General features: G+C 37.6%; 2 protein-coding genes across 7 annotated transcripts in view; both read left to right on the top strand.

Moving 5' to 3' along the window:
* Nucleotides 1-23,622, top strand: part of NCK2 (NCK adaptor protein 2) — a 194,728-nt gene that overhangs the window by 64,097 nt on the left and 107,009 nt on the right. For 5 of the 6 annotated variants that reach the window (XM_043998285.1, XM_043998280.1, XM_043998284.1 and 2 more), the window contains one exon: nt 1,185-1,339. The gene's annotated coding sequence lies outside the window, so the exon portion shown is untranslated. Of the gene's footprint in view, nt 1-1,184; nt 1,362-23,622 lie in introns of all 6 variants that reach the window. The other variant, XM_043998283.1, reaches the window with a different exon arrangement.
* LOC122747304 (60S ribosomal protein L6-like) overlaps nt 12,873-23,622 on the top strand; it is a 35,029-nt gene continuing 24,279 nt past the window's right edge. Inside the window, exon 1 of the mRNA XM_043993409.1 lies at nt 12,873-13,146. Coding sequence (XP_043849344.1) covers nt 12,873-13,146 — 274 coding nt within the window. The remainder of the gene's footprint in view (nt 13,147-23,622) is intronic.

The following is a 23,622-nucleotide window of genomic DNA, read 5'->3' as shown; positions in this document are numbered from 1 at the left end:
AGATACTTTAAATTTTCTTCATGGAATTGAATTGCAGAATTTGAATGTATCCTTTCCTGTGTGCCTACCTTCAAGTGCATAGATGCTGTGGAATGAAATATTTCTGCCCTGTCACTGGATCAGAGTCACTAGATGTAGGTGGTAGATAGCCTTGCCCAGGGTCAGGTCTTCATGACTTGAGGGATGGCATTTCTATCCACTTTTTTGCTCAGATGGGGACATAAGGCATAGAGAGAGAAGTGAATTTCTTTCTTTCTTTCTTTCTTTCTTTCTTTCTTTCTTTCTTTCTTTCTTTCTTTCTTTCTTTCTTTCTTTCTTTCTTTCTTTCTTTCTTTCTTTCTTTCTTCTTCTTTCCTTTCTTTCTTTCCTTTCTTCCTTTCTTCCTTTCTTCCTTTCTTCCTTTCTTTCCTTCCTTCCTTCCTTCCTTCCTTCCTTCCTTCCTTCCTTCCTTCCTTCCTTCCTTCCTTCCTTCCTTCCTTCCTTCCTTCCTTCCTTCCTTCCTTCCTTCCTTCCCTCCCTCTTTCCCTCCCTCCTTCCCTCCCTCCTTCCCTCCCTCCTTCCCTCCCTCCTTCCCTCCCTCCTTCCCTCCCTCCTTCCCTCCTTCCCTCCTTCCCTCCTTCCCTCCTTCCCTCCTTCCCTCCTTCCTTCCTTCCTTCCTTCCTTCCTTCCTTCCTTCCTTCCTTCCTTCCTTCCTTCCTTCCTTCCTTCCTTCCTTCCTTCCTTCTTCTGTCTCTCTCTCTCTCTCCCTTCCTTTCTCTCTCTCTCTCTCTCTCTCTCTCTCTCTCTCTCTCTCTCTCTCTCTCTCTCGTCTGTTCGTCTGTCCGTCCGTCCGTCCGTCCTGGCAATAAGGGTTAAATGACTTGCCCAGGGTCACACAGCTAGTAAGTGTTGAGTGTCTGAGGCTGCATTTGAACTCAGGTCCTCCTGAATCCAGGGCCGGTGCTTTATCCACTGTGCCACCTAGCTGCCCCTGAGAAATGACTTTCAAGGGGATTCTGGTGGCTTTTTTTGTCCTCCTATCAATCCTTTTTTCCAGTTCATACTATTGTATTGCCAGAAATGGGTGACTGAGGCATATATATTCCATATTATATTCCACTATTATTTCAACATTTATTCTATCTTACATATACTATTGGAGTCACTTGTTGATTTCTCATCCACTTTTTTTTTTTTTTAATTAGGATCCTTCTTGACGCTGATCAATTTATGTACACTCCTGTAGCTGAAAAGGCTTTTCTTGCTCCTCTGGAAGGATATCTTCAAGCAACACCCAAGATACCATCATCTTTGAAAAACAAGTAGCTGAGCTGTTCGTAATTCTGCTTTTCCAGTCAAGGTATTGGAACAGTACCTCTTTGGTAATCATTAATAATTTTGAGATTCTGTCACCTTGTTTTTGTTTTTGTTTTTTGTGTTGGTTGAGTAAAGTTATGCAGATGACTAGATTTCATTTCTCACTTATACGCATATTCCTTTGTCATAAACATATGCTATGCTGGGCTTTCTCCACTCTTTTGTGAGGTATTGAGTATTGCAGTTGTTTCCAATGAGTCATAAGCCTTTTCACAAATGTACAGCATGTGGGGATTTGATATTCTTTACATTTTTCCTAAAATTGCCAGGCGTGCCGTGGCTCCAAAGGAGAGATAATAAAACATCCTTGTACCACCCATTTACACAACCACATATTTTCTGACTTTTTTGATGTATTGATGAACTTTGATGATTTTTTTCTTTTTGTATTATATGGGATGGCTCTCTGAGAACAGAGGGAGAGGGATCCTGGGAGAAATTTTGGTGATGTAAAAAAACCTAAAAGATATCAGTAAAATTTAGTTTAAAAAATTGCCAACCTTGCACATATTTGATTAATGGTTGAAAATCTGGCACAAAACCCACCGGCTTCATGACTGGTGGCAGTCCTTTAATATGAAAATGCAGTTTACTTGTACAATTTACAGATTTGCAGAAGAAGAGAATAATAGTTGGTAGTTAATAAGATTTTTTAGTATCAGTTTTTTTTCAAAATTGTGATAGTTCTTGAGGTTTTTCTTGAGACTTGCCATTTCTGAAGTAGCCAAGTTTGGTGCCTTATGCAGTGTTTAAAATTTTCATTTTCAATTCTAAATTCTTCCCCCCCCCCCCATTGAAAAGGCAAGAAATTCAGTATTATACACATGAAGTCACCTGTAGTGTTGCTTAACCTGCCTTAAAATGTTCAGGTATAATCTGCCTCTCTCCAGCCTTGTAGACCATATGCAGGAGATACAGAAAACATTGTGATGTTTTTTCACAGATGTGGAGGATTTGTTGATGTTGTTTGCCATTCTTTTGTAGGGTGGTCATTCTTAGGCTTAAATTGAACATTTCTTTCTCTCTCTTTCAGGCTCTTTCTTCTCAGGTTTCCCTTTGAAATGAAGTCCTAACAATTCTTACTTATTTTCTGGCACAACCTTTCCTGCCAGCCTTCCTTGTGCTTTTATCTGTATTCATTCATTTAATGTGTCAGCTGAGGTTACCTTCTTAATGAAGCCATCATAGCATTCACTGACTCCTTTCCCCTCACTGAACTGAAGATGCTATTCTAGTGAATGGGCCTTTGCTTCCTCATGGAGCGGGCTTCTTGACAGGGTCCTTAGTGCTTTTCTTACTTGATTTTGTTTTTAAAAAATGACGTCTAAGATGCCTGTTGCTCTGAGGAATCAATGATCCAGTAGGCTGATGGTGATTTTTTTCTCCAGTGACAGATAACTTGGAGAAGAGCTTGTCTCATGGTTCTGAGGACAAAAGAGATTTGATGGAGTGACTTCCCATTGGGATTTTCTACTATATGCACTTCTTGTAGATGCTTTAAAAAAATTTTGGACTTCATTTTTTAAACATTTCTAGGTAGTTTACTAGAATGATAGCTTTTATTGAGGTACTTTTAAAAAATACATTCATAAAGAAATGATAGCATGCAGAAGCCCTTCTTGGAAAAAGCCTGCACCTGGGTTCTCAAGGAGGCTCTGCTATGATTTTGTTTTGGGACCTTAATGAGCAAGCATTCTTAAGTACCTGTTGGGTGCCAAGATACTCTTCTAGGGGTTGGGGATCCAAAAGGGGAAAAAAAAAAGGAAAGAATCTCTGCTCTGCACTTGTAAAAATATGAGTATTTCTTGGTTCTATGTTATTATTTACAGTTTTCCTATGGAAGCCAACTCTATCTGTTTAAATTATAGATAGGATTCAAAAATCTATTAAAATATATTCTCCATCATAGTGCTAAGCAATGGGGTAACCAGTCTTGGTACTGGTGGACCATGGGTACAGAACAAATTGTATACCATCAAACCTCTCCAAGCCTGGAGCAACCTGTAACTCCCCAAATCACCTCTCCACCTTGGCCCTAGCAGCCTAATTGGATATCACAAGATAGAAAAGATATGCACAAGTAACCATAATAAAGGGGGAATTCATTAGTGTTGTGGGGATTTGTTTGTAGGGATTATTTCACCCAGGAGTATCAGGGAAGACTTCATGGAAAAGTTTGTGTTGTATTTTATTACCATCTTTTACTTTAAAAAATTGTTTATTGGTGCTTTGTTTTTAAATTTTTAAAAATTAACTTCCAAGTAACTGCCCCTTCTTATTCTCTTCTTCAATAGAACTCATAACAAAGAAGCACAGTTAAGCAAAGCAAAGTGACATATTTATCATGTCTGGTATATAGGTAGCTAGATAAATATTTATTAAGACCCTACTAAGTACCAGACACTGCTGGGAATACAAATACAAGTAAAAAGAAAGATAGCCCTTGTCATCCTTAAATTCTTGTCAGGGAAGACAGCACGTAAAAGGGAGGTGAAAAAATGGGGGGTGGGAGGGAACAAGTTGGGGAAGTAGTCCTGCTGTTTATGGACTGGTTTGGATTTGAAGAAATCATGACTGACATGGGTACTTCCTCAAATGGAGTTTTGGGGAGAAATTCACCAGTAAGGGATGGAGGCCTTGCCCACTTTGGAAGTAGACTCCTGGGGTAGAGGTGGAGAGGTGATCTGGGGAGTTACAGATTTGGAGAGGATATATAGGAGGGAGCTCTATTAGGACATTATGACTATTCTAAGTGAGAGGTAGAACCAAAGAAATAGAGAAGAAAGGATGGACAGGAGAATGTTTTAGAGGTAGAATACATAGCGTTTGGTCAATGGACATAGAGAAGGAGAAATATAATGTAATATAAGGTAATGTTGAGATGCTAAATCTGGGTAATTGTCATTAACAGAGGTTTGTTGGGGGGTTCGTATTTTTATGTTGTATCCCTATTTTCAAGTGTCATGGTATATATATTTTGATGGTTTTTTTTTTTTCTGCTCACCTCTCTTCTTTTCTAATTCAAATGAACGAATGCAAATCAGTTTTTTGTTGTGTTTATTTCTTTCTGACCTGTCAGTTTTGATACCCAATCATTTCTAGTAGCTTAAAAATGGTTAGGATAGTTTAATTGAAATAATTGGCTTATCTTTATGTTTGACAAGAGTGTATTTATTAGCCTAAACTTTTTACATCAAAGAACAAAAAGATTTGAAATTAAAATAGATTGGAAAGAGAAATTTGGAACTATGAAGCTATTAGAGGAGAAATGATGAAGATAGTGGTTATTTTAATCCCACCCACAAAGCCTCCTAAACAACCCAAAACACCCTATTTTACAAAAAAGCTCTTGACAGTTTTGTTCCTGGAAATGAGTTTTAAACAGCATCATGGTGGACACTGTGATGACCTGCTAGCCTGTTTTTTCTGAAGCTGTAGCTGACATCTGGTTTCCTTCACAGAACTGAGTTAACTTGGGATTTTACAGAATTTCCCTATTTCCTCACTGCCTCCCCCTTACCCCCCCAAAAAAACCCCGAAACAGTCTTATTTCCCAAGCCCTTAATGAAGATGACTTTAAAAGGATGTTTCAAATGATACCCATTTAAGAACCCTTTGTAAAATAGATCCTTTAACTAGCCAAAAATAAAACATTTGCCAAGAATTTAAAGATTTATGTCTCATCTGTTTTCTTTTGTCAGAAAAAATCTTTTCGTTTTTGGGCATAGTTTCCTTCCAAGGGTATGTTTCATTTTTCATTTGATATGGAAACAGTATTTCTCTACTATTCTGCCTCTTTCCTCAGTTGAAATAGCCTCTTATAATTTGATCAGCACCCAAAGGTTGTGGGTCTGATCTAAGCCACATTTTTTTAAACCATAAAACTTAACTATTAACCTCAGTTTCTCTTATGGCTATCTCCATTGTAAGGGAACCCCTTGATAAATTAGGGAATTGGAAGTCAGGATTAAGGGAGAGTGGCAGATACACAGACTCTCAAGTTATGCTGTGTCTAAATCATGAATGTCTAAAAGATAAGAACTACATATTCTATTTATTTTATATCTCCCTTTATATAGTGAGAATGTTTGAGGTGAAAGGGACCATTGAGGACCACCCAGTCCCAGTTCTATAATTTACATCAGATATTGTGCTGTGTACACACAGTGGGTGCTTGATGAGTTTCATTAGTTAATTATGGCAACTTGGCTTTTCCCCAGTGGAAAAACCTGGTTAGACCTGGGGCTCTAGAACCTAAGTTTTATAAACCTTTTGGGAAAGATTGCATATGATATTTTCATAAATTCAGCATGTTTTTATTACTCAAATCTTGTTCATTATCATTAACTTATGCTTTGGCCTGCATTTGGCATTTAACTTTCCCTCTCCCTCCCAGCTCTGTATTACATACTGTAAATTACACGTTGTTGCCATTGTCATTTCAGTCATGTCCAACTCTTTGTGACCTCATTTGGGGTTTTCTTGGCAAAGATACTGGAGTTTGTCATTTCCTTCTCCAGCTCATGAGGACAACTGAGACAAACGGGGTAAAGTGACTAGCCCAGGGTCACACAGCTAGTAAGTGTCCAAAGCCACATTTGAACTCAGAAAGAGGAGTCTTTCTCACTCTAAGACTGGCACTCTATCCACTGTACCACCTGTTTACTGACTGACAAATATTAAGTGGGTACTATGTATGATACTGGTATAGTATACTTAGTAAATGTTTGTCAGTAAACAGTTATTAAGTGCCGACTTAATAACTTAAACTTAATAAGTGCCAACTTCGTATCCCAGGGATACAAAGAGGCAAAAGAAGCCTTCGAGGAGTTCATAATGCGTCAGATGAATGATATTGGGAGATAGAAAGCTAAAGAACTTTCATCATATAACCTTGTTTTGATCTTTCAGTTTTCTTTCTTGAAGCGTATGTTTTGCACAGTTAACTCAAATGAGTGATTAGCACACTCAGCAACAAAGAACAAACTGGCCTCCTTACTGTTTCCCTTCTCATCCTTTGCTGACCCCGGGAGAACAAGCCTAAATCCATCTCTCTAACTTCCACCCATTGCTCCTGACATTTCTCATCTAAGTGCTTAACTATGTTCCAGGCACTACGGGTACAATAAAAAGCAGTCCCTGTTCTCAAAGTGCTAACAATCTAATGGGAGAGCAACAAAGAAATATATAAATATACACATATACATACAAGCTATATACAGGAAAAATATTTAAGAAATAATTGAGAGGGAAGATACTTGAATAAAGAGGTTTTGGGAAGTGCTTCCTGTAGAAGTTGGGATTTTAGCTGAGACTAGAAGGAAGCCAAGTAAGCCATTAGGCAGATAGGAGGAAGGAGAGTGCTCCAGGCACAGGGGACATGTTGCATGCCTGAAATATGTCCACCTTCCTCACCTGTAGCAGCCCCAGATTCCCTCAAGACTCGGGTAAGATATTGAGTCCTATGTGAGACCCATCCATTAAACTAGTCCTCTCATCAGAAATTACATTTATTTACTCTGTATATTTCCAATTTATTAATCTTTCTTCATGTTATTTTTCCCAGTAGAATGTAAAGTTCCTAGAGCCATTTATTAATTTTTTTTGAATCTGTAAATGAATATAAACTATGAATCCATTGACCCATTTCTTGTACATTTCTCTTAAAGCCATATGCTTTCATTTCCATATTCCAGGAAAGTGGTTTACTTAGAGTTCCTGTCCCTAATTTAAAAACCAAAATCAGACCAAAAAACCCCAAACCCTCGAATATTGATAAAATAACACAACAATCTGATCATGTATAAGAATGAATTTATGACACAACAGAATTTTTCTCCTTTCCACATAAACTTCAGTTTAAAAGTCCTCCTGTTTAGGTAGTTGAAGCTACTATCATATGCATTCTTCCCAGCTTCTGTAAGATTGTTTTGGTGTCTTCACCCTTGGTCCACCTTGTGCCACCATCATCTTATTCAATCTATCTCCCATTGTCTTTCAGAGCCCAGAGAAAGATCACATAGGCCTCCCTAGTTCTATAGACTTTAAAGTCCTTAGAGATAATTTGGGGGAGGGAGAAGGATGATAGGTGTGCTTCTTCTCATAATGTTATCTCTTCTTGCTCTCCTGAATGAGCAGAATCAGTGTATAAGGTTCAGTCTAGTCAGTTTTTGAGGCATGTTTCAACTATATGATTCAGGAAGACCTACTTCCCCGTTATCCATGTACAAGTGTCCGTCCATGTCAAAAGGCAGTCTTCAGCTCCTGGAATTCTTTCAGCTGGGGCCCAGAAAGCTTTTCTTTGCACCTGTCAGTGGCAGTAACTATTTCTCTTGTTATTACTGTTTATTATTATTTATTTTGACTTCATCAATGTATTTAGTGACAACTAAAACTTTATTATTTATAATTGATTATTAGTCTATTATTGTTGTTGTTGTTAGTCTTTAATTTGCAGCAGCCATCACTATGTATCAGAATCATAAGAGAAGTAGCTGTTAGCATACAAAAGCATTTCCCCAGAATTCTGGAGAATTCTAGATGAATAAGAATCCTGTGAGGAAAATGTTAATTCCATTGATAGTTTTTCCTTTGGAATATTAAATATAAATTATGGAAATATTAGAAATGTTTTTCATGTGGCAGCTTTCCAGAATTTTATCCCCCAAATTTCTTCAGTTTTCTTTTTCTCTAGAAGATTTTTTTTTGGGACAGTTAGGTGGTGCAGTGAATAAAGCACTGGCCCTGGATTTAGGAGGACCTGAGTTCAAATCCGGTCTCAGCCACTTGACACTAGCTGTGTGACCCTGGGCAAGTCACTTAATCCTCATTGCCCCTCGGGCCCCCCCCCAAAAAAGTTTTTTTTTCCTTCTTATTTCATCTTGGGTTTTCCACACCTCCATATCATCTGGATAAGCACTTTGAAGTTAAATCACTGTATATCACTAATATGGTTAATTTGCCAAGTTAGTTTGGGAAACTGGTTGAAGGAAACATCTAAAATAAAGTTTGGGGTTTTAAAAAATTTTACGTTTATTTGAGACTTGTAAAATTTGTTTGGTATATACCAAGGGAAGAGTGGGGTCCATAAAGTATAGGGGAGGAGGAGGGGAACAAGCATTTATTAAGTGCCTACTATGTCTCATTTGATCCTTGTAATAACCCTGGATGCTCTTAATATCCTCATTTTATAGGTAGGGAAACTGATGCATACAGCAGTTAAATGACTTCTGGTCACATAGCTTGTTGGGTGTTAGAAACTGGATTTGATCTTGCATCTTCCAGATTCCAGATTGGTTTCTGTATCTACTGTACCCCCTAGCTCTGCCACTAAGTATAGGCCAGTGAACTCGACTTTTCTTGGGAAAATACTAGACTGGATCATTAAAGAGTTGGTTCATAAACATTCCTAAAAAGAAGCCATGATCACAGAGGAGTTTCTTCAAGAACAGGTCATGCCAGACTCTATTTCCTTTTTGTGACAGATTTACTGTACCAGCTGATCAGAGGTAGGCTGTGTATGTCTTACCTGAATTTAAGCAGAGTATTTAAAGAAGTCTTTTATGTTGTACCTATAGGAAAGGAGCAGTGTGGACTAGACCACAGTGTGGATGAATTTGGATCTGGTTGAATGGCTAGACGCAGAGTAGCAATTAATGGCAACTTGGCAAAATTTCTTCTCACAATGTAGTGCTTAAGGCATCTCTCTTTGGCCCTCTATCATTTAACATGTTTATCAGTGGCTTATGCTTTTCAGATTTTCAGGTCATGCCAACCTAGGAGGGGGGCCTGGCATTAGTGATTGTCCAGTACCATCTCTACTGAAGCATTTCCAGCAGATGGAACATAAGTACAGCTGGGTTTTTTTTATGACATATGTTGCTTTCTTGAGGTACCTGTTGGATCATTGCATCAGGCTAGAGCATTGGGCTGAATGTGAGAAAAGGAATTCAGTGGAGAGAAATATAAAATTTAATATTTGGCTTCAAAAAATCAATTTCAGAGATTCAAGATGGGGGATAGCATGGTTGAATATCAGTTTATTTGAGAAAGATCTGGGGCTTTAGTAGATTATAAGCTCAATAGGAGTCAGCGTCATCATAAGGAATCCATAAAAACTACTGAGATGTCTTGAGCTGCATTAAGGGAGACATAGCAAGAAGGCTATAGTCCCCTCTGTCCATTACCCTTCTCTGACTTCATCTGGAATACAGTGTTAAATTTTGCTGCCACGGTTCAGAGCCAGTTGATAAGCTTGAACACACAGAGGAGGAAGACAATGCTGTTGAAGGATGAAGGAACTGGAGACGTTTAGCTTGGGAAAGAAGGCTAGGAGGTTTGGAGAGCAGAATGTTAGAACTTTTCAAGGTTTTGAAGGGTTGTCCTTTGAAGGTGGGATTGGGCTTGCTTTTTTCATTCTTCAGAGGGCAAAGTCAGAAGTTAGAGAGAGAGAGAGATTCAGGCTTGTTATCAAGGGGTCATCAAAGGACCAGAAGAGAACACCTTTTTTAGTTTTTTGTTGTTTTAGTCGTCATTTTGTTGTTTTAGTTGTCATGTCTGACACTTTGTGAGCCATTCATTTTTTTGGTGGGGGTTATTTTTGGCAAAAGAGACTGGAGTGGTTTGCCATTTCCTTCTCCAGCTCTTTTACAGAGGAAGAAACTGAGGCCAGCAGGGTTGAGTGACTTACCCAGGGTCACCTAGCCAGTAAGTGTCTGAAGCCAGATTTGAACTCAAGAAGAGGAGTCTTCCTCACTCCAGGCCTGACTCTCTATTCACTGTGCCACCTAGCTGCCCTTCTTGTTTTAGTACTTCAATAATTTTTAAAAAATCCTTTCAGATCAATGAAAGATCTGAATACAGGTCTTCTGATGCAAATCTAATGATCTTTTCCCCACTACATCGTGTTGACACCTGGGAGAAAAGAGGGAAAGAGGGAAAATATATTGTAAAGAGTGTTTTCAGGTGGCATTTGTAAGTATGGGATAGATTGAGTGAAAGATAAGTGGATTGGAAACTTCTGGTATTTATTTTAAGTCAAAGCAATAACTATTCTCATGGTGATGTAAGAACAGTAGTAAAGTGTGTGTGTGTGTGTGTGTGTGTGTGTGTGAGAGAGAGAGAGAGAGAGAGAGAGAGAGATTATACACACATATTTCAGTTATAGACCTGGGATATGTTCTCTGACAACCATACATAGTATCCTCAGTGGTAAGAGTGACCACATAGAATTTACTAGTAGAGGCACATATAAGGTGTCCCCTGCAGGTCCACCCTACCCCCCATCATACTTTTGGGATACCCTTTATGTAGGGAACTCTTATTATAGCCTGGTAACTCACATGTCTAAGACTACAGGGCCCTAGTGTCTTTTTCCTTCCTAAGATATCCTTATGCTACTTCCCCTAGTTTTGGCATCTCTATTTGGTGGGTCATTTGGTACTATTCATCTCCATAGCTCAGCTCCTAGTAGCCAGGGATGGCTTTCTGCTTAATTCATCATGCTCATACTCCTCAAACCTGCCTCTTGCCTTGACTCTTGACTGGTTTTCTACAAAGTATGTCCTACTTTTTAAGGGCCACTGTGAATATGGATAAAGTATGGCTAGCCAACAGCTAGCTGTGCCCTGATTCCTTTTTTTTTTTTTAAAAAGCTTTATCCAATTTAGTTTTCAAGTAGCAAGTATTGTTAATTAATCTCTCCTTATTTTTGTAATTTTAGATTATTAAAACAATCAAGAAAATGATTTAGTGATGACTTTTTGGTCTTTAAAAATATCAAGATAATAGAATTTACTAAGTTATTCAGTCCTTTTAATGATTGTCGGTTACTGCCTAACACTGAAGATATATGGTTGCTATATGATTATGATTCCTAGAACGTCTCAATTTCTGAAGAATCAATATTGTGGGTAATGAAGGGATGTGTGAGGCCAGGGATGAATGAGGATCAATGGGGTATATCATATTTCCAATGTGGTAGGAGTGGCATAAGAGACCTCATCTGGGTAAAAGGACAACAAAACCACATCTAAAGGTCTATACTCATATCCGCCAAATATGAAAAGACTTAAACCAACTGTTCTGAAACTTTTTGGTCACGTTTTTTAAAATTATTGAGGACTTGAAAGAGCTTTTGTTTATGTGAGTCATATCAATACTGTATTAGATGTTTAAAAGTGGTGAGATATTTATTAATTTAAAATAACAATAATAAAGCCATTATAGGTTAACATAAATAAACTTTTTAAAAACCAAATCCATGAGGAGAGTAGTATTGTTTTACAGATTACAATATTTTTGCAAATCCTTTTAATGTCTAGCTTCAAAGAAGACAGCTGAATGCTCATATTTGCTTCTGCATTCAATCTGTTGCAGTATACTATTTTGGTTGAAGTACTTGAAGAAAAAAGAGAAGTAATTTAATAGGCAAATAATGTCTTAGTATTATTATAAAAGTAGTTATTTGAACTCACAGACCTATTGAAAGGGCCTCAGGTATATCCCCAGGTATCTGTGGGCCACACTTTGAGAATTACTGGCATAGATGAAAGCCCCAGCATGTTGCTGAGACTTTCTGTGGAGAATCAATAAGAGAATTTGTACTGGAATTGTGCAGGATGAGAAAATACGGAAAGGGTGTAATCCATACTAATAGAAGGAGCCCCACAACAATGAGATCAATCTTTTCCTTTTCTCAGACTTTAAATCTTCCTTTTCTTCTCTCATGTCTTATTAGTTGTAAAATTCTTTAGATTTAATCTTCAACATTTCTAATATTCCTCTGATTTCAAGACAATCTCTATTTCTGGCCCTCGTCTCTTTCTGCCTCCCCTCTTTTATAATATATGTGGCAAAAACAACAACAACAACAAAAACCCTACCCCAAAACAAAACAGGAGAAACTTTGCCTGGACTTCTTTTCATTTATCCCACTTTCCCTGTATCATAGCTTTTGGTATTTTTTATATTCTCCCTATGAAATGATAAAATCCTTAAGTTGGAGGCCAGTGTAATATTTCTCTTTGTATCCTCAGAACGTAGTGCAGTGGCTTATGTCTAGTAGGATGTTTGATTAATTGATTATCAAATTCTTAATGGGTTTTTTTTTTTTTTTTGGTGGGGCACACAGCTAGTAAGTGTCAAGTGTCTGAGACCAAACTTGAACTCAGGTCCTCCTGAATCCAGGGCTGGTGCTTTATCCATTGAGCCACCTAACTGCCCCAATATTAATGTTTCAATCTATGTGGCATATGATTTTATTTTTGCCTGGAATTTGTGTATTTCTGTCTAGCTTGATCCATTAGTAATATAGCAAATAGTAATAATATAGTGAATGCTTTTGTCTGTTTAGTAGCTGCCAAATTAGCAAATAAAATCAGGTCTTCTGGAAAGGTGGAAGCATGATAGATAGCACCTAGAGGAGTCACCATCTCCTATAAATATTCCAGTTAGCTCTAAAAACTCACCAGAAGGAAGAATGATTTTTTTAAAAACCAAAGAAAAATGGTTAAAATATGATTCCTAATCAAGTTCAGGATCGTACAAAAGGACTGCCAGAAACCTTCAGAGACTCTGAGTTCATACAAGCCAGGTTGCACATGCCTAATGCTCAGGAGACATGTCAGAAGACAGTGCCAGACCAATACCTGCACAGCCCAGGGCACGTGCAACCCACACCTGAGCCACAGGCAGAAAAAGGACCAGGGCAGTACATGAGGAGTAAAGTACTTTATAGCTTACAGAAGGCTATCAGAGTCACAGCAAAGGATGGAGCCAACTCTGGGTTCAGTACTTTGCAAGGAGGAGACAGAAGGAGACTAGGGACAAAACTTGAGTTTAGCCATCAAGAGAATCTGAGCCCAATCCCAGGGATACCTATAGAGAGGATGGGACCCAATTTTAGCTATAGCATCCAGGGGACCAAATAGAGTCTGCCCACACCATCCATAGGAAAGAACAGAGATTGACACAAGTACAAGGTCTGAAACTAGAAAATTACATTGGAGATAAGAGTAAATGGAAGAAAAGGCCAAGTACAATAAATATGGTGGATTGAGAGAAGTCCAATCAGAAAGGAATTAATGGAACTCTCTCCCTCCTCCTCTGTGCCTCTTTGCTTCCCTGACTTCTTTAAGTTTCTTCCTTCAAGCTAAAGTCCCACACTCACCAAGAAGTCTCTCCCAGTCCTTCTTAATGTTAGTGCTATCTTCCTGAGAGATCTCCAATTTACCCTGTATATATCTTATTTGTACATAGCTGTTTACATGCAGGCTCCCCGACTAGATTGTGAGCTCCTTGAGAATGGAGACTATCTTTTACTTTCTCAGTATCCCCAGTGTTTAGTGCATTGGGTGGCATTTGGTAGGTGTTTCATAAATGCAAGTTGATTGATCAGAGGAGGAACTGGGGTGCTAATTACAGAATAAGCGATGTAGGGAGAGTTTTGCCTTTTTTAGTATCCCCATGCTTAGTTCAGTGCCTGGCACACAGTAGGTGCTTAATAAATGCTAGTTGACTGACTAACTGATCAGAGGAGTTGCCAAAGTGTCAACTGCAGAACAAGTAATATAGGTATAAGTAGTATAGTGTAGGCATATATATTACTATAGGCAAATATTTAAATTCGATTCCTTATTTTTAAAATTGTTTTAGGATGTCTTGGCATGTAGTGGATGACCTTGGTGTCTTCTATGTCTGACTGAGCTCTAAACTTTCTTGGCTGGTGCAACAATTGTTCTCTTCTATCCATTCCACCAGGGAAAGTCTTCGCATTCATTGCGTAGACACCCCCTAACTCTCTGACTGGTGTGAGGACCATTGGTTGCCCTCCATCTGGTTTAACCTGTCTGCCAAGATGGTTTACTGGGGTGTGGCCACTGTGCATGCTACAGCTTCTTAGAGCCACAGGGAGGAAGAGTTAGATAAATCAGGTGGACACCAAAGATGGATGAGCAGCCCTGAAAACATACATATGGAAGCATATGCACACATGTATACTGTAAGCCCATCACCTCTCTCTTGGCAAGCGTGGTTCATCTTGAGTCCTCTGGAATCCATCCAGATTGGTCATTGTGTTATTCAGAGTTCCTAAGCCTTTCAAAGTTGTTTGCCTTTACAATCTGTGGTTATTATGGTTCTGCTCCCTTTACTCTGCATCGGTTAATACAAATCTTTCCTGGTTTCTCTGAAACCATCACTGTCACCATTTCTCATGGTACACAATAGTATTCTATTACATTCATATGCTATAACTTGTTCACCATTCCCCAATTGATGGGTACCCCATCAATTTTCAATTTCCAGTTAGGATTGCTTTCTATTAAGGGTTATTTAATTTTTACAATAGAAAATAATTTTACCTATTAGGAAATTAACATGGTTCATTTCTGGACTGCAGAAAACAGATTTGAAATATATTTAAAATACTAAACATCATCTATATTTTAGAATCATAAAGTCAGCAGCCAGACTTGATGTGTGTGGAAAATTCTTTCACCTCACTCAAATTCATGCCAAATCTTGACTATATCAGCTTGTGATTGGTGGTGGGTGTTTGGGTAAAAGTGAAAAACAACATATTCATGTGCTGAACATGAAGAGGCAGAACTGGCTTGTCATCTTCCATAACATCTTAATCTTTTCTGGTGGGTCGGAAATATAATTTCTTATTTGTAGAAGAGGGAGAACTCTAAAAGCCCATTTGGAAACTAAAAATAAGTAAGTAGCCCCCTTTTAATAAATACCCTTAAATAGACTAGAACATTTATACAGAAAAGAAAACAATTGAAAAATGACACAATCTTAGTTGGAGTTTGGTAGATTAGGTTAAAATTATAGTCTTTCTTTCTGTGGCTCATATAATGACTTACAACTTATTTTTAGTAGATATTGTACTGTTTACTTAAAGTAGCACACTTGCCTGAGCTGGGCTTTACTTGTACTATGTTCTGATGAGTTTCCATTTTTATCTGTACATTTAGTGATATGAATACGACAATCTAGCAAGAAAACTTTTAAAAGTTACACAGAGTTCATATTTCTTCCCTTTGCTGAGCTAGGTGGCAGGGTGTAGAGTACAGGACCTGGAGTCAGGAAGATCTGAGTTCAAATTCAACCTCAGATACTTCCTACCTTTGTAATCTTGATCAAGTCACTTTACCTCTTTTTGCCTCAGTTTCCTAAACTGAAAAAATGGGGATAAGAATAGGACCTACCTCTCAGGTTTGAGGTGAAGATCAAATGAGGTAATAATTGTAAAGTGTTTACTACAGTGGCCAGGACATAGTAGGCATTTAATAAATATTTATTCCTTCTCTCTTGCCACTCCCCCTTTATATTTTTCTTTGTTGTTGTTGTTGTTTTTTCAGGGCAATGGGGGTTAAGTGACTTGCCCAGGGTCACACAGCTGGTAAGTATCAAGTGTCTGAGGCCAGATTTGAACTCAGGTGCTTCTGAATCTAGGGCCGGTGCTTTATCCACTGCGCCACCTAGCTGCCCCTCTATATTTTTCTTTTTAATAGGAAAAATTGTTCTTTTTGATCCTGAGAGAAATGTTATTCTTTTGAATTAAAATGCTCTAGAAGAACCTGCTATCATTTTCCTATAATTAATTTTGCTCCACATTTCTAAAAGAGGACTATAATTCAGCCCATGGGACCACTGTCTTCAGTTTCTCCTATGTAAATCATAAAATGTGCAGCTTTATAATTACTGGAAAGCAAATATTGTTTTATTAGAAATCATTAAAATATTTTCTAGTAGGTACACAAATATGACAACATGGAAGTGATTTAAAATATAATTTTAAGTTGAAAATTATTATCTCTATATGTTAGACTTTATAAAAACTAAATTTTTAAAATAAAAATTACCCTTTCATTAAGCGAAGTAATGATCAGAAGTTTCACCTCACTGTCTATTCTGATGAGTGTCCATTCAGTTGCTTTTGGAAAGAAAAAAGCTGATTTATTTATCAGAAAGGCAGGGCAGTTAAAAGATAAAAGCCACATTTTTCTTCCTGTGGGATGGCTCTGGATATTTATGAGAAAATGTGTTTTTTTCTTTTCTATATACATACAATTAATAACTAATATGTATAGAGAGGTTTAGGTTTTCCAAAAACTTTACATCTGTTATCTCATTTAATCTTTACACTGATCTTATTATTCCCATTATATTGATGATAAAATTGATGCTGAAAAAGTTGAAGCAACTTTCTCCTGGGGCCCTTCATCAAGTAAATGTTTCAGATCAGATTTAAACTCAGCAATTCCTAACTCCAAGTTGAGCGCTCAATTCACTATGCTACCTACGGTAGAGATTTAATCCTAGGGTCACTCTATTATGACAGATTCATTCATTGCCCTTTCCACAGTTTTTCCTTTTGGCTTCATGGAAAATGGCCTGTTGAAGTTAAAGAAACACCTGATGAAGGATCACCTGTAAAATAGAATATTGATGAATTAGTCTCTAATCCTCTTTACATAGAGTTTTAAAACAGATGTATATGGGGGCAGCTAGGTGGCTCAGTGGATAAAGCACCAGCCCTGGATTCAGGAGGACTTGAGTTCAAATCTGGCCTCAGATACTTGACACTTACTAGCTGAGTGACCCTGGGCAAGTCACTTAACCCTCATTGCCCCACAAAAACAAAACAAAACCAAAAAACATGTATATAGCATAAAATCTAGAGAACCAACTAAAGATAGGGAAACTAGCTCATTGCAGTTTCATCAGGTCAAGGATAGACAGTTTTAGTCAATAGAAACCCACACAAAAGAGTCTAACATTCACCAAGGAATTTGCCCTAGCACTACAATTGGGGTTCTTCAGTCTTGTGTTCTTTGCATTCACAATATTGTTCTCCTACATCTGATTGCTTTATTCTTTGTCAGTTCACAAAAGTCTTCTTAAGGGTCTCTGAATTCCTTTATATTCATTGTTTCACACTCTTCAATTGTATTATAGTATGTTCATAAATCACAATTATTTTTACTCATGTCTCAACTGGACAGCCACTTTGTTCCCATTTTTTTGCTACAGAAACATGCTGCTATGAATATTTTTATGTATATGAAATATTTCTTTTGGTCTTTGACTTCTTTGGAATGTATGTCTGGTACTAGTTTTCCTATGTCAAATGAAATGATAGTTCAGTGACTTTTCTTACATAATTCCAAATTGTTTTCTAGAAAGGTTGGGTCAAGTCACAGCTCTGCCAACAATGTGTTTGGTAATTTCTCCAGCATTTCTTTTTTTCATCGTTGCCAATTGGATATAACCTAATCAAATATTATCCCAAAGAGGTATAATTTGCCATTTATAATTCTTTCTTTCTTTTTACCCTTATTTTAAAAAGAGGTATTGTAAACATAGTATTAAAATCAACACAACTAGTAAAATTTATTGATATCACTATTTACAGGTCCCCCCCCCCCTTGTGGGGGCAGTGAATGTTGAGTGACTTGCCCAGGGTCACACAGCTATTAAGTATCAGGTGTCTGAGGGTCGGATTTGAACTCAGGTCCTCCTGAATCCAGGGCTGGTGCTTTATCCATTGCACCACCTACCTACCCCTACTATTTACATTTAAATCAATTTCAATAGATGGGAAAACATAAGAGGTTTCTATTCATTCCAAGACTCTGTTTCGGATTCTTTGTTTTTACCCTTGTAAGATTGTGATAAAAGTGAACTCTTGTTTTTTAAATTTTGCTTTGCATTATGCAATTTTCATTTATGATTGCTTAAAATATAGCTCTGGAAAACCAGGCTTTGATAAAGTCCATTGTGATTCAAATAGAGGTACTTCACTATACCTTTAAACCCAAATTTCTCTGCCTTTCACTTGATTGTCCAATAATAGGCCCCAGCCCAGATCTCAATTGCTCATTGTTTGGGTTTTGTTGGCTCAGAGTAAGCAATTCTTTCTGTTCTGGCCTGAAACTCCAAGGGTCTTCACCCTCCCTGATTGCTTATACAGGCAAATGAGACCAATTTTTGCCTCACTTTTTACCTAGTCTTTCATTACTGAATGGGCATTGCCTCCAACAAACTGATATTTGGGAACGACTTTAGCTTAAAAAGGCCAATGTCTCCCACTGCATGCTGGGCCATTGCCAGTAATCCTGACCCATGTCTTGCCACTAGACTCGGATAACTGTGGAGGAGAAAGAATGAAGCTTTGGACTTTGCACTGTTCTGCCTCACTTAAATCCAGTTCACCTGCAAGTCAAGACATCATGCAGCAGATGTCATTGGGCCTCTCTGAGAAGGAAGGAAAACAACAAATATTTCAAGATTTCTTTATATTTGTGTACTTATTGTCCCTAATCACATTATAGTATCCCATTATATTACTATGTTACAATTTATTTAATCATTCCATAAGTATTGGTCAGTCAGTTGCTTCCAGTTTTTTGCAGTTACAAATAATTGTGTTAGAAAAATCATTGAACAGATAGTTTAAAAAATTGTTTTTCATAATTCTTCTGAAGTCTGGTCACAGCAGTTCTATTGCTGGGTGAAAGAGCAAATTATTATTGTAACTTGAAACGTGCAGGTGTAGTGGTGTACAAAAAGATGCTTCAAGTATTGTCCTCAGTGACATGAATGTATTTATTTGTCCCTAACCATGCCAGCTTTTTAATGGCTTTTACTTTTTTTCAATTTGTTTGGTGTGACTCTGTCGAAAAGTTGTTGTAATTTTTGGTCTTTTGAATAATCAAGCATTTTAAAGTGATTATGAACAATTTGTATTTTCTGTTTGAAAATTGTTCTTATCCTTTGACTACTTATTTATTCATTGTAGACTGGGAGTTATCTCTTAATTTTTAACAGTTCCTCATATATTTTCTATATTAAATTTTTAACTATTAGAGTTGCCATAAATACGTTTCCCAAAGCATTATTTTTTATTATCTATATTTATTATGCAGCTTAGAAGCAAAGTTTGGAGAGTCCTGGACTTATTTATAGTTATTAATACTTGGGTTCAAGGTTTTGCCTTAGATATTTACTAGCTCTGTGATCCTGGACAAGACACTTGGACTGACTTCATCTGTAAAATGGGAATAATGATGTGAGGCACACACCTCACAGGATTATTGTGAGAATCTAATAATATGGAATATGGAAGAAGCTTTGAAAACGTTAAAATATTCTTATCAGGCCTTTAAAATATATGTCTATCTTGTCCCCAATATTTCCTTCTCTTCGTTGAATAGGTAATAAAGCAGTCTTTCCTCTACAATTGATGTAAAGTATTCCATTATCTTTCATTTTTTATTATGCTTATCATCCAGCTAGAGTTATCTGGAAATAGATCTGGGGCCAAACCCCATTGCTTACAAAATTGCCAACATTTTCCTAAGAATGTTAAATAATGAATCTGGTCTTCTGGTTTTGCTTCCACGTGCTCATCAAATACTGATCTTCTTTATAGTTCTGGTTATCACTAATACCATCTTAATTTAAATTTTCATTTCCATTTTCACCTCTTCTCACTAAAAAAGCTAATTTGGGGGCAGCTAGGTGGTGAAGTGGATAAAGCACTGGCCCTGGATTCAGGAGGACCTAAGTTCAAATCTGGCCTCAGACACTTGACACTTACTAGCTGTGTGACCCTGGGCAAGTCACTTAACCCTCATTGCCCCGCCCCCCAAAATGAATGAATGAATGAATGAAAATAAAAAAGCTAATTTGTGGTTTATAGAGCTCATTCATCTAAAATCCATGACCAACAAACATTTTCTTAATAATATTCCTTGTTTTCAATACTTTATCCCCTCAGTCCTGCCTAAAATTAGATTTCTAAATTTAATTTGTGAATCCATCTAATTTAAAACCTTATGTTTTGAAGTTGCTCTGAATTAAAATCTCATTTAGTTTATTGTAAAGTCTCAGTAGAAGGTGAAAGTCAAGTTGCCATATTTCTGTGAGGAAATATTAAATTCATTGGGTTTTGGATAGGAAGAGGGATGTAGTTGGCAGTGTAGTACCAACTTCTGTGAATATGGAAGAAAAATTGTTCCAAGTCTTTGAGACAGGGAAAAAAAAATTCAATGTGGGGAAGTGACAACCTGCTGATTTGTATGAGAGGGATTGAAGGAAAGTTCTTAGATTCTCCTGTATCCAGTCAGATTGAAAACAGAAGGCATTGCTTACTACATTTTACTAGGTTATGATTATCTATGGGGGCTGTCAAGATGGATGGAAAAATGTGTATGTCCTCATTTTGTCTGGTTTCCTGTCATGCCATATGGAAGATAAGTGTAATAATAGAGAAGTAATTGGATTTGCAATGAACCCATGACCAAAAATGGAATTCATTATGATTCCACCTCGGTTCTGCTTAGCGAGCAGATGCAAAGTCTTTCCTAACAGTAATCAGTTAAAATAAAGTTCCTTCAATTGCTGTTTTTATTTGTCAGCTTTCATGTCTTATGAAGACAAGATGTTTCTAGAAAAAAAATGTTATGTGCAATGGTAGAAAAAAATGCTTTGAGTAATATGTTTTTGACATTTTCTTATTTAATCTGTAAAATTTTTATTCCTTAAGATTAAATTGGGGGGGGGGGACAGCTAGGTGGCACAGTGGATAAAGCACCAGCCCTGGATTCAGGAGGACCTGAGTTCAAAACCGGCCTCAGACACTGGATACTTACTAGCTGTGGGACCCTGGGCAAGTCACTTAACCCTCATTGCCCTGCAAAAAACAAACAACAACAGCAACAACAACAACAAAAACCCAACAAGATTAAATGGGCATAATTTTAAATTATTTCATCACCGGAAGTAAGGTCTGGCTTTTAAAGGATGGCTATGTTAATCTGATTTACTTCATTTCCTAAGAGAACTAGATTATAATTACATTTTCATTAATTTCCAATTTTATTCATTCTTATTTGGGGTCAAGTCATAATGTGCATTTTGGAACATGAGTTTCTGTCAGTGTGCCAGGAATAAAGGTTGGTGTGGAATGAGTGCTTACAGGAACCATGCCTTCAAAGGTTCTTTATGTGACTTTTGTTCAGTTACTTCTTTGTGTATCGATTTTTCTGCTTATAAAGGAAAGATGTACACCACCAAATATTTTTCAAAATTGGAACCATATTAGGGATTAGGACATGGTTTTACTTTGAGAATAGTGTGATTCTCCAGGGATCAACCCAAGTTCTACTATTTTAAAATTTCATAAATTATTCTGAATATCTTGAATTTTTTGCGATTAACAAAAACTCTGTTAGGTTTTCAGAAGATGGTAACAAAGATCATCAAAGGATTATGTTATATATAATTAGTTAATGAAGCAGGAGACATTTGACCTGGAAAAGAAAAGACTTGGGAGTTGGAAGGGTTGGTATCAATTGTTATCTTCAAGTATTTGAAGAACTGTTATTTGGAAGGGTTGTTCTTCTGGGTTTCAAAGGGCAGAACTAGGAGGAGCAGCAATTGTAGTGAGTAGTAGGGCAAATTTAGTGTAAGGAAAAACTTGCTAAAATCAAAGCTATTCCAAAGTGGGATCTGCTATCTAGAGACATCAGGGGTCTCTCCCTCCTTGAATGTCTTTAAAATCTGTATGACCATTCAGCAAATATTCAGTAAGTATTTATTGTATACAGAGCATTATGTGAGGCATTGGAAATACAAAGACAAAAACAAATTATTCGCTGTCATCAGGGAATTTACATTATGCTGGTGGGAAATGACACGTAAGTATCCAGGTCAGTCAATAGAAAATACATACATGCCTACATAAAAAATAAATAAAAACAGCCAGGGGATGCCCAGCAGATAACTAGATGGTGTAAAACTAGAGATCAGGAGAGAAAGGTGCGTCTTAATATCTAGCTCTAGAAGTCACCAATGACATCACCAAGAAAGTAAGTATATAGAGTATATATACTATTGTCTGTATCTGGTTCAGATGTGTCCAACTCTTCGTGACCCCCTATCATGTTTTCTTGGCCAAGACACTGCAGTGGTTTGCTATTTCCATCTCAAGTGGATTAGACAAACAAAGGTTAAGTTACTTGTCCAGACAAGGACCCACAGCTAGTTGAGTGTCTGAGGTGGGATTTTTGAACTTGGATCTTCCTGACTTCATGCCTGGTACTTTATCCACTAAGCCATCTAGCTGCCTATTTCTATATACTCTATAGTATATATTAATGGAGTACAGGCATATACTGTTTTCTTTATGTAGGTATATAAAGAAAAGAAGTGTTTTGTACAAAGTTTGTTGGGGAACCTTCACAATTTAGATGAGGACCACAGAATTTAAAGGATTGGTCCACAGGTATCTAATGGCAGAGCCAGGATTCAAATACAGATTCTCTAATTTCACTGTGGGGCAGGTAGGTGGTGTGTAATTTAAGATTCTAAATGTGGATTCTAATCTGTTCCCCCAGTTTGGGGGAAACTGACTAAAAATCACTGATAAAACGAGTTTAGGTTTTTAAGGGTTTATTGGAAAATAGAAAGAAAAAGATTGAGAACAGAATTCTAACAGCCTGGCATTCCTATCTTTCCTCAAATTTCCTGTGAAGTCCTCTGCCGCCACCACCATCAAGTCAGGAAGCCAAAAAGCCCCGCGCTCTCTGCGCAGGCTCCCTTTCCTCCTTCCTGTCTCCTCCCAGACCATAGGAGGCTCCTCAAGTTGATTGGCTGGTAGCCTTGATAGACAGCACCCATGAGCAAACATCATTTCCTGACGCCAAGGAAAAGCCACAATGCCTCTGAGGCATTTTCCTCATGGTGGAGCTTTCCCACAGCAAGTCTCCAGTAGGTGGCGTCATTCCAATCATTACAGTGGCACAGTGGATAGAGTGCCACTGGGGCCTGCAGTCAGGAAGACTCATCATCTTAGTGAGTTCAGATCTGGCCTTGGATAGCTATGTGACCCTGGGCAGTCACTTGACCCTGTTTGCCCCAGTTTCCTCCTCTATAAAATGAACTGGAGAAAGAAATGGCAAATCAGTCCAGTATCTTTGCCAAGAAGATCCCAAATTGGTTCAAAAAGAGTAGGACACAACTAAAACAACTGAACAACAGCAACAGACTCCAACTTCAGACCCTTTTTGCTCCCTTATGCTATATGAGGGTGACCTTCTGTTATATATAGTATAAGAATGTGCATTTGCTTATTCAGATGAGAGCTGAACTATATTATCTCTGAGCTTCTTTCCAACTCTGGAATTCTGTGTTTTACATAAGGATGACCAGACTAGGTAATGTCTGGAAACCAGTGGGGATGTTTATATC

This window comes from Dromiciops gliroides, chromosome 3 (genome assembly GCF_019393635.1).
Source record: "Dromiciops gliroides isolate mDroGli1 chromosome 3, mDroGli1.pri, whole genome shotgun sequence".
Lineage (NCBI taxonomy): Eukaryota > Metazoa > Chordata > Mammalia > Microbiotheria > Microbiotheriidae > Dromiciops > Dromiciops gliroides.
The sequence above is the reverse complement of the archived record's forward strand: the minus strand, read 5'-3'. Positions and strand labels throughout refer to the sequence as shown.